We start from the raw sequence: 14,813 nt of genomic DNA on the forward strand, positions 1-14,813 counted from the left end.
TGTCACATTCACACTGACATTTTGTAGGTGAGGGCGAGAGGGGGCCCTGGCACTTTGGCCTGTACCCGGTAGGCCAGTTCAGTAATCCATCCATGGTTAATACCGATTTTCCTATTTCTAAAAGTTTCACATATCTGTCCAAAATAATTTGACTGATGAAAGCACAAATTAAATATTGACTATCTATTTGACAGTACAAAAAGAGCGTGTGTAGTCTAAAATTGACAGCATACACGTTAAATTTAATTTAATTAATTTAAATGTAAATTACAGTACCATTGATTAAGTCACTAAACCCTCAGCCACTTCCTATTTCACTGATTATTTTAACTCTAATCAATTGTACATTAATGATTATATTTGAGTCGAAATTAATTATAACAGGGAAATGTTAAATTTGATAGATCCAGTATGTAACTGAGATGTTTTTGCCCTACATATGGATTAAAAACAACAAAAAAAACACTTCCTTCCTGTCATGATTTTTTCCCCAGGCGGCATGCTGTTGATTTCCACCAATCAGAGCATCCTTTGAATTCTGCTCAGCCAATGGGAGACCAGGACCTTATGACTGCGTCAGTGGGTGTGATCCCGCAGGAGGAAGCGTAAGCGAACAATATAACAAAGTTTTAAGGTAAGTTTATATCGACTTTAACAAAACGTTACTGTACAATGAGTCAAAAGAATGATACATTAGAAACCATGACTGCCTGGCCCCGTGTCTTTTAGCTGTAAAGTTAACACTAAAGCAGTTTGTTTGGTCGCACCGTGGCCAACGTTTTACGGCAGTTGTGTCTCTACTGTACGTGAGGTTCACCAACACGAACTGTCCGGAGTACTCCTCTCATGTTTTTATCTTTTAAACACTTCTGCGCGTTTAAAACCGGCTGTTCATGTCTCCATTGTGTTGAATCAACCTGTAATGCTGCTGTAAAAATGATTGATAAAAAAGATTACACGTTTTTAGCAAACCTTGACATTTAAATTCACGTGAAATTATTCTTTCAGAATTAGTTTTTACTATAAATAATAAGTGGATCGGTTTTCGGTAGTGGAAAGCAACAAAGAAGCCTACATGTACTCAAGTACTGTACTTAAGTACAATTCTGAGGTACTTTTCTTGAGTATTTCCATGTTCTGTTACTATATACTTCTAGTTCACTACATCTCAGAGGGAAACCTTTTAGTCCACTACATTTATTAGTTACTTTACAAATCCAGATTATTAATTCAAAAATATAAATCAACTAATACATTATGATTCAACTACTCAGCAGTATATAAAGTAATTCAAATTAGTTTCACCTTTACCAGCTGCAACACAAAAGGGATGAATGCGTCACTAATTATTAACCAGTAATATATTATATGTTCTAATGAAATTGGCCATTCTGCATACTGAGTACTTTTACTTTTGCACTCTAAGTATATTTTGATGCTAACATTTTGTTACTTTTAGGAAAGATTTAAATGCCGGACTATTAGTTCTGGCAATTCCGTTTAAATTGCAAACTAATGAAGGGAGATAGACGTTTCAAATGGTAAAGGTCTGTTCAGCTGTGGAGATATCAAGAAAAATGTCTTTGCTGCAAATTTGAAGGTTAAATTTCAATGAGTATAACATCAGGTGTCTATAACCTGTAGGTGGGTGATTTCAACTAGAAAAACATAGATTGCTGAGGAAATAAAACTCATATAAATGTGTCATATTAAGAGGATATTGAGCTGGGAATATACGCTACCTTGGAGCGTCAATTTGATACTAGTACTTTTACAAGAGCTTTGTGAAATGAAAGGTTCACATTAGAGTTGCAATGATTATTCGACTTTTTTCCAACTATTTTAATAATTCATTAACCGTGAAATGGCAGAAAATGCTGTTTGTCGGACACAGACTGCTGGAGCCTCATATTAGCTTCAGCTGAACGTGTGAATTCATTTTTTGTGTGTTTTGTCCCTCGTCCCCCACAAGCTCAAACCACCAAATTTTGTCCATTTTGCTTTGCTGTCTCCGTCACTCTCCTGAAGCATCAGGGTAAATTAAACATACCCCTCTTTCATAGTAGTACATAGAGTTTGGTGATGTCCTGTAATCCCCAGAATAGATTCATCCAACTTTGACCTGATTCCCTAAGTTGTCCTGTAATTCAAGTCTTTGTGTTCACATTACGGGACAAGTCAGGACATTCATATGATTACAGAGTTGGTTTTGTGAGTGTTGAAAAATACCTTAGGCTTACTCTATGCTGATGTTGAACGTTGAATTGCTACAGGGCGTCAGATTACAACTGGCACAGTCACTGTTTCTCAGTCGAGGAGGATCATTTCCACTTGAACTGTTTCTTTATTGTTGCCATATATTGAAGAAGTGTAAGGATAGTAAGTGGGTGCGGTTCTGAAACAAATATGAAGGAAATAATATACTGCATGTTGAAGCACAGCAAATAAAACATCCCTGACTTCTCATTCAGTGGCCTTTTTATTTTATTTTACAAGGGCATTGACAATATAATACTATATTCATTAAATGTGAGGTTTAATTACCTGAATGATGGACACTGGCTGACTTAAATTTCCAAAGGTTAACTGTGAATAAAGGAAGTGCAAATTCATGTTAAATTCTTTTGATTTTATGTGCATTATCTTGCCTCTAAATTGCATGGATATGATTCAATCACAGGGCTTTTTAAACAATGTATTAGTGCTGAAAGACTATTATATAACCGAATACTTATCTATTAGTTGTTTAATCGTTTAGAAATGCCAAAGATTCCTTTTTTTGTGAAACTTTAATATGTATTGAGGTTTTATTCGTGCATACAACCAAAAGTATTGTGTATGTTAATTTATCAGAAAGATAGAAAAAGATAACACAAATAGGAACAATAAATGAAAAACAGAAACAAAACAGCCGTGGTAACAAGTTTCTGTTATAAGAATTTCTGTTATAAGCATTTTCATCTGTCATAAATCATCCATTTAATTATTTATTTAACTCTAAGCTGAAATGCTAAAGATTTGTATTTCGAATATGAGGACATTTTTGCTTTTCTCTGTTTCATATCATTGTAAATTGATTGTTTTGGACTCTTTTAATTTAAACATTGGGATTTGGGAAATTGTGATGGGAATTTCTCACAATTTTATGTAATAAATGATTAATCTAAAAGATAATCATCAGATCTAGGGGTCAGTTTAGTTTACATCTGGAGCTATAAACCTATAAAGACAGCAACACAAAACTGACAGGAACAAGCATCATCAATATTTATTTCACCCAAATGTCAGATGAGCTGTCCAGGGAACACTAGAGGTTGGCTTTTGGCAGCACAAGCTAAATTATATATTTTAAGCTCCTGATGATCACTTAATCCTCATACAGCTGTTGAACAAATCTCACAGTACACTTCCAGAGTACCGGTAGATAGGATAGCGCATAATTACATACTGGCTAAGTTGTGGAGATTCCTGTCGACCCAGCAGCCAAGCATACTGTGTATTAGTGAAATAAGAGGACATATAATCCAGCTCAGAGGATGCTCTTTCCACACTCTGCATCCCCTGCATGGAGACAACACCAAGAGTGAGCTAACAGTGGTTCATTCAGAGTACAGGAGTTAGGGGCTGGACTGGGGGAGGGGAGGACTGAGATTAAACATGTTTTTATGTAATGAGGGTTTCAAAAGGAGGCTGTGGTAAAAAAGGGTAAAGTGGAGTGAGGCCACAACAACCAGCATGACAGATGTGGGTTTAACTTCAGGAGGAAACATATTTCTGTCTGTTATATTTAGAGAGGTGATATGATTTGTTTTGCTGTTTTCGGTGATTGGAAATTGTATCATCTGCCTCGGATGAAAGGAAAAGTATATTCTTATTATTATATTATATATTATATTATATAAGTATATTTAATCTCGACTCAAGTTCAGAATGTGATGGACATGATGTCGCATAGCTGAGACAATAACAGCTGTTTTTGTCACCGCATGTGTTTCACTTTATCATTTGGTCTGTAACATGTCAGTGATAAATGTTTATCACAATATAACAGAGTCAAAGCTGATAGAATAGATGACCAAAGGTATTCAATTTACCATAATAGAAAACAACAAATCCTCACACTCTTTTTTCAGACTAGTACAAAGAAATCATCCAAAATACACATTAAGGTGTTTATTTGACTAACTTTGTCTGTTTGCCTGTAGATTTCTCCTAAATTCACCAAAAAGTTAGGATTAGATTATATACATGCATATTTAAACATAAACATTTCTGAAAACCTATTGTCTTAATGTAAGTAATTAACTGGGGAGGTTTTGTGGTGGTAGTGTTTACCTTATTCACCTTGTAAAATGTAGGAATTTTACAATAAATATCATCTTTTAAAGGGTGTTTTCTCTACAAAAACTAAATCTATATTCTAAAGGTTTTTACAGAGAGGTTTGTTCATATATCATTCATGGCCTGTTTTAAATAACATTTTCTTCCTAAAAACATGGTAAATAGATTTCTTTAAATGGCTGTTGACAGTATTTTCTTATTTATGGAGTGATACAAAGAGATGTCCCTCTGTGAAAACCTTTGGCTCCAATATGTCAACAAAACCAAACAAGATTTTTGAATGTGGCTTTATCCAATGTTCAGATTTTCTGTATACAATCAGTACATATTTAGTAAGATATTACCTCATTTGCATATTGAATAATAACATTTCTTGAAACTTGTAATACAAAAGATAATTCATGTAAGTTATCAACTGGGGAAGTTTCATGGTGATATCTATTTGTTAAATCCTTTTACCTTCTTCACCTGTAGTGTCTCCCGTTAAGTGGCTGAACCAGCGAATGTTTGTCGCCTTTGCTTGAATATGACTTGGAAAGGATTGCACTCTAACATTAAAACCACTTTACCTGATTCTTTCAAAGATCATCTGCAGTTAAATTGCATATTAAAATTGACTTCTTATTTTTCTTATTCTAAAAAATGAATGGTGGTCGCACAACAACTGTAAAATATTGACTGTAATCATGAATATTGTGAATTACTACCTCCCTAATCCCTCGTCAGGGTTGACCTTTTGTGGGTTTTAGTTTTATTCAGGTCTTATGATGTCATCATATGAAATGGTTATTTTATTATGAAGCAATAGCCTCCCAAAAATCCTCAAAAAAAACCTGAGAAATGGAGCAAGACTATTCTGCAGTACTTGTTTTAAATCATTGCTGAAAACATTTTATTTCTTTCATAGAAAAGCCTTTTTTGATGCTTGAGTTGTACATTTTGTGTTTTCTTTTGTTCTGTTCAATATGATATAAAAGAGAAAAAGCAGAACATCTCCATATTTGAAGAGGCTGAAAACAGCATTAAAAATATTCTTAACGATTAATAGCTTATCATATTTGGCAATTCTTTTTCAATTTAATTTGTATTCCCAATGTCACAGCAGGCTATTCTCTACTTTGAAACTGTTTGAAGTTAAGGGCTCTTTTTCATTTCTTGCATAATTGTTGATACAGTTAACGCAGATGTTGCGGAGAGCTGCGGACATGCGACAGGAGTAAACACCCTTAGCCCCCAAGTGTTGTTTTGAATGATGTTCTGAAGATGATTGCACCGAAAACAAAGTGGCCATTATGATTTCTTCCTCCAGGATATTTTAAAGCAACTCACAGAAACGTCTTTGGTGTCTGTGTAGACTTGTGTTGTCATCAGACAGATTATCGTTTGATGTTGTCTGCTCACCAGTGAAACCATGTGCTGTGTGTGTGTTCAGAGCATGGCAGACAAGACTGTGCATCGTGGGCCGTGGACAGGATGTGCCGTCATCTTTCTGCAGTCGCTCTGTCCTGGTGTGAACCTGCTCTCTCTCTACAAAGACCGAGAACAGGGAAAGTTCATCGTTTTCAAAGTCATCAAGCTGACACTTACAGGTGAGCTATAGTTAGGATATATTAGGCACGTCTAGTATATTAATTAAGGAAGAGACACTACAAGCAACTACAGTTGTTTCATGCACTGCTCAATTTTGAGAGTTTGGGCAGGATTCCATATTATGTCTTCTTTCTTTCTGTCTTCAGATTAGTGGAAAGAAAACATCCAAAATACACATTTAGGTGGTTAATTTACTACTTTTAGTCTTTCTGCGTTTGTAGATTTCTCCTAAATTCACCAAAAGTTAGCATTAGATAATGCCTCATTTAAACACAACATTTCCAAAAACTCTTAATACAAAAATAATTGTCTTAATGTTAGTAATTAACATGGGAAGTTTTATGGTTATATCTATTAGTTAATTATTTTTACCCTATTCACCTTTAGTGTATTTTACAGTACATATCTTTAGGCCTGTTTTCTCAATATTCGTTTTTTTCTCATACTCTTGAGCCAGAAATCTCCACTTCAGTAGCATATACATTCACCAGACTTTCCAGTTTCATTGCTATCTATATTCTGAAGGTTTGTACAGAGGGTTTTGATCATACATTATTCATAACCTGATTTATATCACATTTTATTCTTAAAAATATGGCTGTCGACAGTATTTTCTGATTTATTGAGTGATATAAAAAGATATTCAAAATTCACTCTGTTAAAACCTTTGACTCTAATATGTCAACAAAATGAAACGAGAATGTTGAACCTGGCTTTATCCCATTGTTCAGATTTCTGTTCCAAAAATGTATGCAAATGATTACATATTTAATAAGACGATGCCTCATTTGCATAACCTACCATTTCAGCAAACTTGTAATACATAAATATATTTTCTCAATGTATGTAATAGATTGGGAGAGTTGTATCTATTAGTTAAATAGTTTACCCTATTTGCCTGTAGTGTCTTGTAAAATGTAATTCTTCCTTACATTTATCACGACAAATCTGTTTTTTCACATTTCATTTATCAGCATTTTTGTGGTCAGATTCTGCAGGAGGTCTGGGTGGTTATGAGATACTTAAGGTCCATGACGCTGATCCCTTCCTGGGGGTGGAGGTGAAGTTTGAGGATGTGGCAGCATGTCAGCAGTTCCTGGAGAGCTACAGCTCTGGAGCGGTGCGTCAGTCCCTCTCTCAACACGCCTGCCGGCTTCTTGCTCTTCCCCAAGACTTCACAGTGGAGACTCAGCTCAAGGCCAGCACACACATCCTGGATCTCTATCTGGACAAGCTGGAGCTCTGCCTACAGCACATCCACCTGTCTCAGGTATTACCGGATCTTTCCGTTTCGATAAAGTAATTTTCCATGCAAACATGTAAAATGGCCTCTCCAATATGGAGATTTCCGACATGGGAATAAAAATGTAATTAATAAATAATCGCCAAATATTTTGATAATCTAGTAATCGTTTTAAATTATTTTTCATGCAAAATAGCAGAAAATGCTGTTTTTAGTCTCAGATTTCCTCCTTTTTCTCTGTTTAATATATTAAAGTGAATATCTTTAAATACATCACCTTGGACTTTGAGAAACTGGGCTGGACATTTAATTTCAGTCCTTTTTTAACAGTTTTCCAAAAGGAATGCACACACACATAAATAGATAACAATAAGGCATTAAATAAAAGAATTGACCTAAAAGGTGTAGGCTGAAGCTTATCTTATAATACCTACCCTTTTTAGATTTCATATTCTAATAGGCCCTTTCCCACAAGTTAAGCCCTTTGACAGATATACATCTATTCTTACCCTTACCCTTGTTTTTGTTTTTTAAGATATCTACCTACAGTTACGAAGCAAATTATTATGTGCTTTGTACAGTATATGGGCCGTTTTAAGATCACAACATTTTAAAGCTTATAGCTCCCTTCTGTAGCATGAACATCGGATTGCTGTTGGTTTTGTATTTGTTTACCTCCACACGGTAGGTGATGTATGGAACTATGAAGTTTAATTTAAATCTGATGCCACATGTATTATTTCCTGTTGGTATCAAATGGTTTATAAAAGATAGACACAGACTCTTAATGTTTTGACAGGTCAGATGAAGAAACCAGGTTGAGAACAACAGAGCATTAAAACCGTACAAAAACGTGATGCCTGTGTGGCAGGATGAACACTCGCACATAAAAATGTAATTGTTGCGCTCAGAGGGCAAGTTCGCCTAAATGTTCTCAGTTCATTTTATTGACTTTTGTCATTTTGTGTCAGCCGGAGCGCCTGCGCGATGAGGAGATCGATCATCTGGAGCAGCAGCTGCAGACTCAGGCCCTCGGCCCTGCCCCACAGTCGACCCCCATCACACAGGAAGAGTCTCCCGTCCCCAGCAACTGCTTCAAGTTTCAGAATAGAGTGTTTGGTGAGTGGAGAAAACCATTCTTACTTTTACGTCTGGTGTAGTGTTTCCTTGATACGAGACTTTTGGACCAAAGAGGCTGTCACTACACGGTTATTATTGCCAAAATAATTAATGATGACTATATTAATATCAATATCAATAAAAATATATATATCAGTCAAATTCGTCTTTTACTTTGTTTATTGTCAAAATACGAGTGTTGTCTGTAACCCTAACTGTACAACAATTACACAGAAACATATGGAAATGTTTTGTTGAGGCGCTGGAATTAATTACACAATATTATCATATCTGTATTATTAACATAATATCAATATTTAAAGTTAGTAGAGATTGAAAAAGCACTTATGTCAGACAATACGGAAGCGTAATGCAGTCACTTGAGAATTGTATTTTTTGCCCAAAGCGTACCATATGTTTTTAATGGATTTCCTATCTTCCAGGCCAGCCATTTGTTTCAGTTCATCCAACACATGTTAAAGGGAAATTGAGATTAGAAACTTGCTTGTCATGTATAATCCATGAGAGCGAGCATCAGCCGGCGTTTATTTTTTACAACGTTTGTGTCTCTGCTGCATGGTCGTACAGTCTGAAGGTTGTATTGTCTTGAAGCCTCTTTTGTGTTCGTGCCTCAGCATCTGAGATTTGTTGGTCTGCAGTGAAAAAGTTCATGTTATCTTTTTGACAACATCCACCACTGGCAGCGTATGAATTCAGTGCCGTTTGTCAGATCTCTAATCCAACCTTTTAGAAACTGACTGTATGGGAAGAGATTAGTGCTAGCAGATAATGTATTTGGATTGCGTTGATTTGAATTTGTCGACCTCATATTGAACTGTTAAATTAATGTTAACTGATGAGGCACTACAGTGTCTTGAAAGTTAATTTGATTTTCTAATTTAGTTAATTAAAGATTTGATTTCAGTTCATGTAAATGTAGATTCAGCTGTCTGTGCAACAGGGACTTATGTTCCCTGAGAGCCTCCAACAGCCCGTGCTGACCTGGTTTTAAGTAATAATGAAAATGGATTTCATAGTGGGGAAACTATATTTGAAAGAAAAAAGAAAGAAAATGATTTCTGTTAATTCATGTTCAAATGTATACAATTAAATTGATTTTTCAGTAGTTTAATGTAGCTGCTGGTATATGAAAAAGCAATGTGGTGGCATTTTCTTAAGGTAATTACTTTAAGACCCTGTCACACATATCCGTATGACAGAAACGTATGCCGGCGCATACGAAATATCAGCAATACGTTGATATAAATTAAGGGTAAGTTGTGATCGTTTGAAGGACGCAGACGTTACGCCGAACACGCCAGACATACGGCCCTGTCACACAGCTCCGTATGGCAGAAACATGCCGGCGTATATGAAAAGTAGCTCAAAGTTTGTCAGAGTCCAAATACGTCCAACTTTTACACAGCGGTGTTGTAGCTGACGTATACATAACGAATACATAACAAATTATTATACGTATGTCTAACCTATTGATAGTTCATCACGTACTTATTTAAAACGTATCAGAGCGTCTGGCCAACGGAGCTGGAGAAGTGCCATCTGGTTCACGTCATGCTGATGCTGGAGAACGGCTAACATGCTGAACGCTAGCTGTACTGTAGAAACACGTTTAATAAGTTACTCCGTCGTCAGGCATCATCTTAACATAGGGTAGGAATAGGTTATCCACTCGTTATCAATACATTGTCTGTAGCATGTTCACCGTCAGATGACGTAGCTGATATCTAACGTTCCTCTAACGTAGTCACGTAGGTATTTGCATACTATATTTACGTAGGTAAGTATTCACGTACGTATTCCGTATTCACGTACGTCTAACGTAACGTAACGTCTGCATATCTTATGAAGCACACGTCGGGTACGTCCGGTAATTTTGAACATGTTCAAAACATCAGCGTTCAACAACGCACCCCAGCGTAACACAGTGAGCTCTTAACGAATACTACTTATACCTTACCTTATATCTACGTACACCAGCGTGTTGCCGATATTTTGTATACGCCATATTTTTGTATATCTTATGCATTTGTTGGGTATTCGTCTGATACATTTTGTATTAGTAAGTGATACGCTATCAATATGTTAGACATGCGTATCTGTATATGTTCACTTTTACGATCCGATGAAAAGTTGGACGTATTTGGACTCTGACAAATTTTCATATACGCCAGCATACGGTTCTGTCATACGGAGGTGTGTGACAGGTCCTTTAGGCGTCAAGCTGAGGCAAGTGGAAAATATGCAACAGTGATATTTAATGACATTGAAACTAAAAACACCTGATTGTTCAGTATTAATTCACACACATTTACAACCATAATCCTGCACTAATCAATATTTTTCAATGGATTAAATGCATTAGGGTAATTTGAAAGGTGTCGCTTGTAGTAAAAGAAAACCCGACAGAGAATTATCTTCTAAGGAGTATTGGTGGAAGAAGCACTCAGGATCCTTTAAATTAATGGATTGATATTACTAAATTAATGCTAACTTTAAATGTGATAATATGTAAATGTTGTTTTTACAGGTTGTGTGACTCTCTCCAAGTGGCCAAAAAAATAAATAATTAATTATTTTTTAATGACTCAAAGAAAGATAGTGAGCAACAGCTCCTATTGACATAAGAATAATTCATGTTTATAAAAAGCCTGTTGATATCCTGTAAGGTTAAAGTGCAAGTCTGTTAGTTGTTTGCCGGTAATGTTTACTGTCCACGCATACATATGCCTATAAACAAAAGTTTATGTAATCTCAATTAAGCACAGTTTACATTAATGTATTTTCCTTTATCTTTTACTCTTTGGCCCATCAGAGGACCGGATGCTGACGGCGGCAGATGTTCAGAGCTTTTCTAACGGAGTGGGCCGTCAATGGAAACATGTAGGGAGAGCCCTGGGGAAGAGCTGCAGGGCTCTGAAGGGTCCGGCCATAGACAACCTGGCCTATGAATACGAGAGAGAAGGGCTGTATGAGCAAGCCTATCAGCTGCTCAGCCGCTTCATCCAGGCGGAGGGGAGAGCGGCCAAGCTGAGCCAGCTGGTCAAAGCACTGGAGGACTGCAAACTCACCAGCCTGGCTGAGAATATTCTGGACATACAGCCATAAGAGTAACTCTGTGCGCTTTAGTTCTGCAGTTACAAGTCGTGAAAACTGAGGGGTGACATGTCCTCTCTGCACGGGGAGCGGTTGACTTTGTCCTGCCTGCTTTTAATATACAGTATGTTTGTTCTTGATTGACTATCTGTCATTCAAAATCGTGTGTGTGAGTGTGTGTGTGTGTGTGTGTGTGTGAGAGAGAGAGTTTGTATTTCAGACAGGATGCCAACATCTCTGTGAGAATTGATTCATATCTTTATTTTATTTTCCAATTATTAGTATTATTGTTTTCATTTAGACAAAATTATCTGTCACCACTGTTTAAAAGATATGCTGTCTTGAGTTTAATGCACTGTTCAAACCTCTTTTATTTCTGCTTTATAAGTCAATTTACAGATGAAACCTTCCACAACTGAAGGTTATTGATTTTTCTTTTCTACAAAATGGGTGCTTACAAATTAAATGGTTGTAAAAAAAACCTTGTCATGTTTGTGTTTGATGCATTAGTGTAATTAAAACTGAAAACATAATTTTGTCAAAATTCCCTCAGGTATAATTTAGTGTTAATCCTCCCTCCCTGTCACTCACACACACACACACACACACACGTACACACACGTGCACATGCTCATATGATTAAACTGTGCTGATTACTAATGTCGCTAAATGTGTGTGTGTGTGCCTCACGTTGTAGGCGCTTCAGGGCAGAGGTGGAGGTTGCTTGTAGCCGAAGTGTGTGTGTGTGTGTGTGTGTGTGTGTGTGTCTGTGTCTGTGTCTGTGTGTCTGTATGTGTGTGTGTGTGTGTGTCTGTATGTGTGTGTTGAAGGTTGTATCTCAGAGGAAATTCACTGATGGATGAAGTCTCTTCAGGTTGAGCTCCTCTACTGGTTTCTATTCAGGGTCCTCTATAAAAGCCCAACCCCCCTTTTTACTCCACTTGACCATCCATCCAGATGTGATGTGTGGATTAGAAGCTTTTATCTCACACAAACACTTCTTACTGCTTTAGAGTCCGGCCACAACCCCCAACATACATTACACATTTTTATAAGTTATGATAAACGCGCACATATCTGTAATCTGTAATCAGGAGGTTATGTCCTCAGTAATATTTATGACTGTTAGAGTTTACGTTCTACACTTTAGAGCTGTCCCGATCAAAATAATTCACAATAATGATATTATCAAGATATCTATAGGAAATGTGGGGAAAAAAACGCTACCAGGGAAAATTCATTTTTCACTTTGTTTATTGTGTGTTTTGTCTTTTTGTAGGGAGGTGGGTTAAGAGTTTGTAACCACAACTGTACAAAAGTGTACAAAAAGTGATTGTGAAATGTAATAGGCTCTGGGTTATTTACACAATATTATACGTGTATTATTGACATATCAATATTTCCCTTTTTTAAATATCAAGTTATCAATACTGGTATATTGCCACACCCCTACTACAAATATTGCTTATTCTGGAAATGTATTTATGATTAAATATCTTAAAGTTTCATGTAATACAAAAAGTGTAGCTTTGAAACAACATCTAGACCATAATGAAGGGCTTAAATTATTAAATTCATAAATATTTTTTTAGTGTTGTTGGTGGCTATTCCATCATTTCTTTGGTGTGTTTGATTTTGCTGGTCAGATTTGGCGTGACCTCTGTCTATGGTTGTAACTGTGAGACACTAACCCACACACATACATACACACACACACACACACAGACACACACACACACACACACACACACAGATAAACTTTCTTTTAATACATTTGCATAAGATCTGCAGAAGCGTAGAGTGACTAAGTACATTTACTCAAGCACTGTACTTAAACACACTTTTGAGGTACTTTACTCAAGTATTTCCAATACTTTCTACTTCTACTACACTACATTTCAAATATTGCACATTTTACTCATTTACATTAATATGACAGCTATAGTTACAAATTACTTTGCAGATTATAAGGTTTTACATGCAAAAAATATGGTCATTAGTTTAAAATATGATGCATTGGTATGGATGAAACTGCCCAGCAGTCTAGAACATTACAATGCCTCTTACACATTTCAGTACAAGGTTATAATAACCTCATAATTTATTACATAATAATAATACCCTGACCGGGGCCTCTGAATTGTATGTATTTTTACTTTTGATTCTGAGTATTTCCATTTTATTCTGCTTATCCTTTTGCTCCACTGCATTAATTTAACATTTCTAATTAGTTGTTACTTTACAGATCAATTTATGATATACAAAACATATGATGATCTTATAAAATACAAAGCAATATACCTAACAGTGTATAGCCTAAGTACTTTTACGGTTGATACTTAAACTACATTTTACTGCTACATAAAGAAACATGGACACAGAACCGTTAACTGTAATAGTGTATTTGTACACTGTGGCATTGCTACTTTACTTAAGAAAAGGATCTGGACACCTCCTTCGCAAAAAAATAATATCACACTGCGACGTAACCACCCTTTTTGGTTTAATGTATGACCCAACAGAAATATAAATGTGTCATTGTTACTGGGTCAAAATAACAACATATTGGCTGAGCAACCCGATGGTAATAATAAATATAACACTAAAACTGGGTCAAAATAACCCAGTGTTTTGAGTGTGATTGGTGACCCAGTGGTTTTTATACACATGGGTATCACCATTGACCCAAATTGAGATAAAATTCACCCTGTATTTTTGTAGTGTGTATCTCTTTCACAATGGATTATTCAACTAACTTTTATGTAGGCTTATGCTGTGCTCCTTGAACACCACCACACCTGTGTGTTTTATGCCTGTTCATGTTATTTAATGTCAGAGCAATTTTAATTAATTAATTGGTTTATTTAAAACAGGGACAGTGTACAATACATGTATTGCACCATAGCACAATGCTAATTTATACATGTAGGCTATACAATGCATATATATCATTATTCCTATTAATAAATACATTATCATACCTTAATCACATCATGTCTTTCGACTATTATTACATTACATTAGTATTTACCACTGTCTTTATTAATTGTCAACAATTGAAGACAAATAACATGAACATGACACTATCGCTAAAATAAATACACTCTCTTATCCTTGTAAGGACAGCATTAAACCCTTGTAGAATAGTGGATATCCGTATTGGAGCGTTTTAATTTCAACAAAAGCACAATTTTCACTAATACCAAGAGAAAGGAGAGCAACATTTTCTATTTAAACGGCTCTTTCATTTGAATAATCTTTTATAGGACGTGATTAAAGCTCGGCTGCTCTGACGTAAGCGAGATTGTCCGCGTTAGGTGAGTCTCGCGCAGCCAGCTTCCCTTAGTCTTACTCTCGTGCCCCTCCTGCCTGCCTTCGTGGAAAAGATAGACGATGAAATCGCTCG

The 14,813-nt window shown here is 36.1% G+C and overlaps 1 protein-coding gene across 1 annotated transcript; it reads left to right on the forward strand.

Moving 5' to 3' along the window:
- The first annotated feature begins 497 nt into the window (after positions 1-497).
- tradd (tnfrsf1a-associated via death domain) lies at positions 498-11,898 on the forward strand. The gene is made up of 5 exons (XM_029462138.1): positions 498-634; positions 5,774-5,930; positions 6,921-7,201; positions 8,146-8,293; positions 11,127-11,898. The coding sequence occupies exons 2-5, from the start codon at positions 5,777-5,779 to the stop codon at positions 11,417-11,419; spliced, it is 876 nt and encodes a 291-aa protein (XP_029317998.1). The 5' UTR covers positions 498-634; positions 5,774-5,776; the 3' UTR covers positions 11,420-11,898.
- The last annotated feature ends 2,915 nt before the right edge of the window (positions 11,899-14,813 follow it).

Source organism: Cottoperca gobio, chromosome 3, assembly GCF_900634415.1.
Source record: "Cottoperca gobio chromosome 3, fCotGob3.1, whole genome shotgun sequence".
Taxonomy (NCBI): Eukaryota; Metazoa; Chordata; class Actinopteri; order Perciformes; family Bovichtidae; genus Cottoperca; species Cottoperca gobio.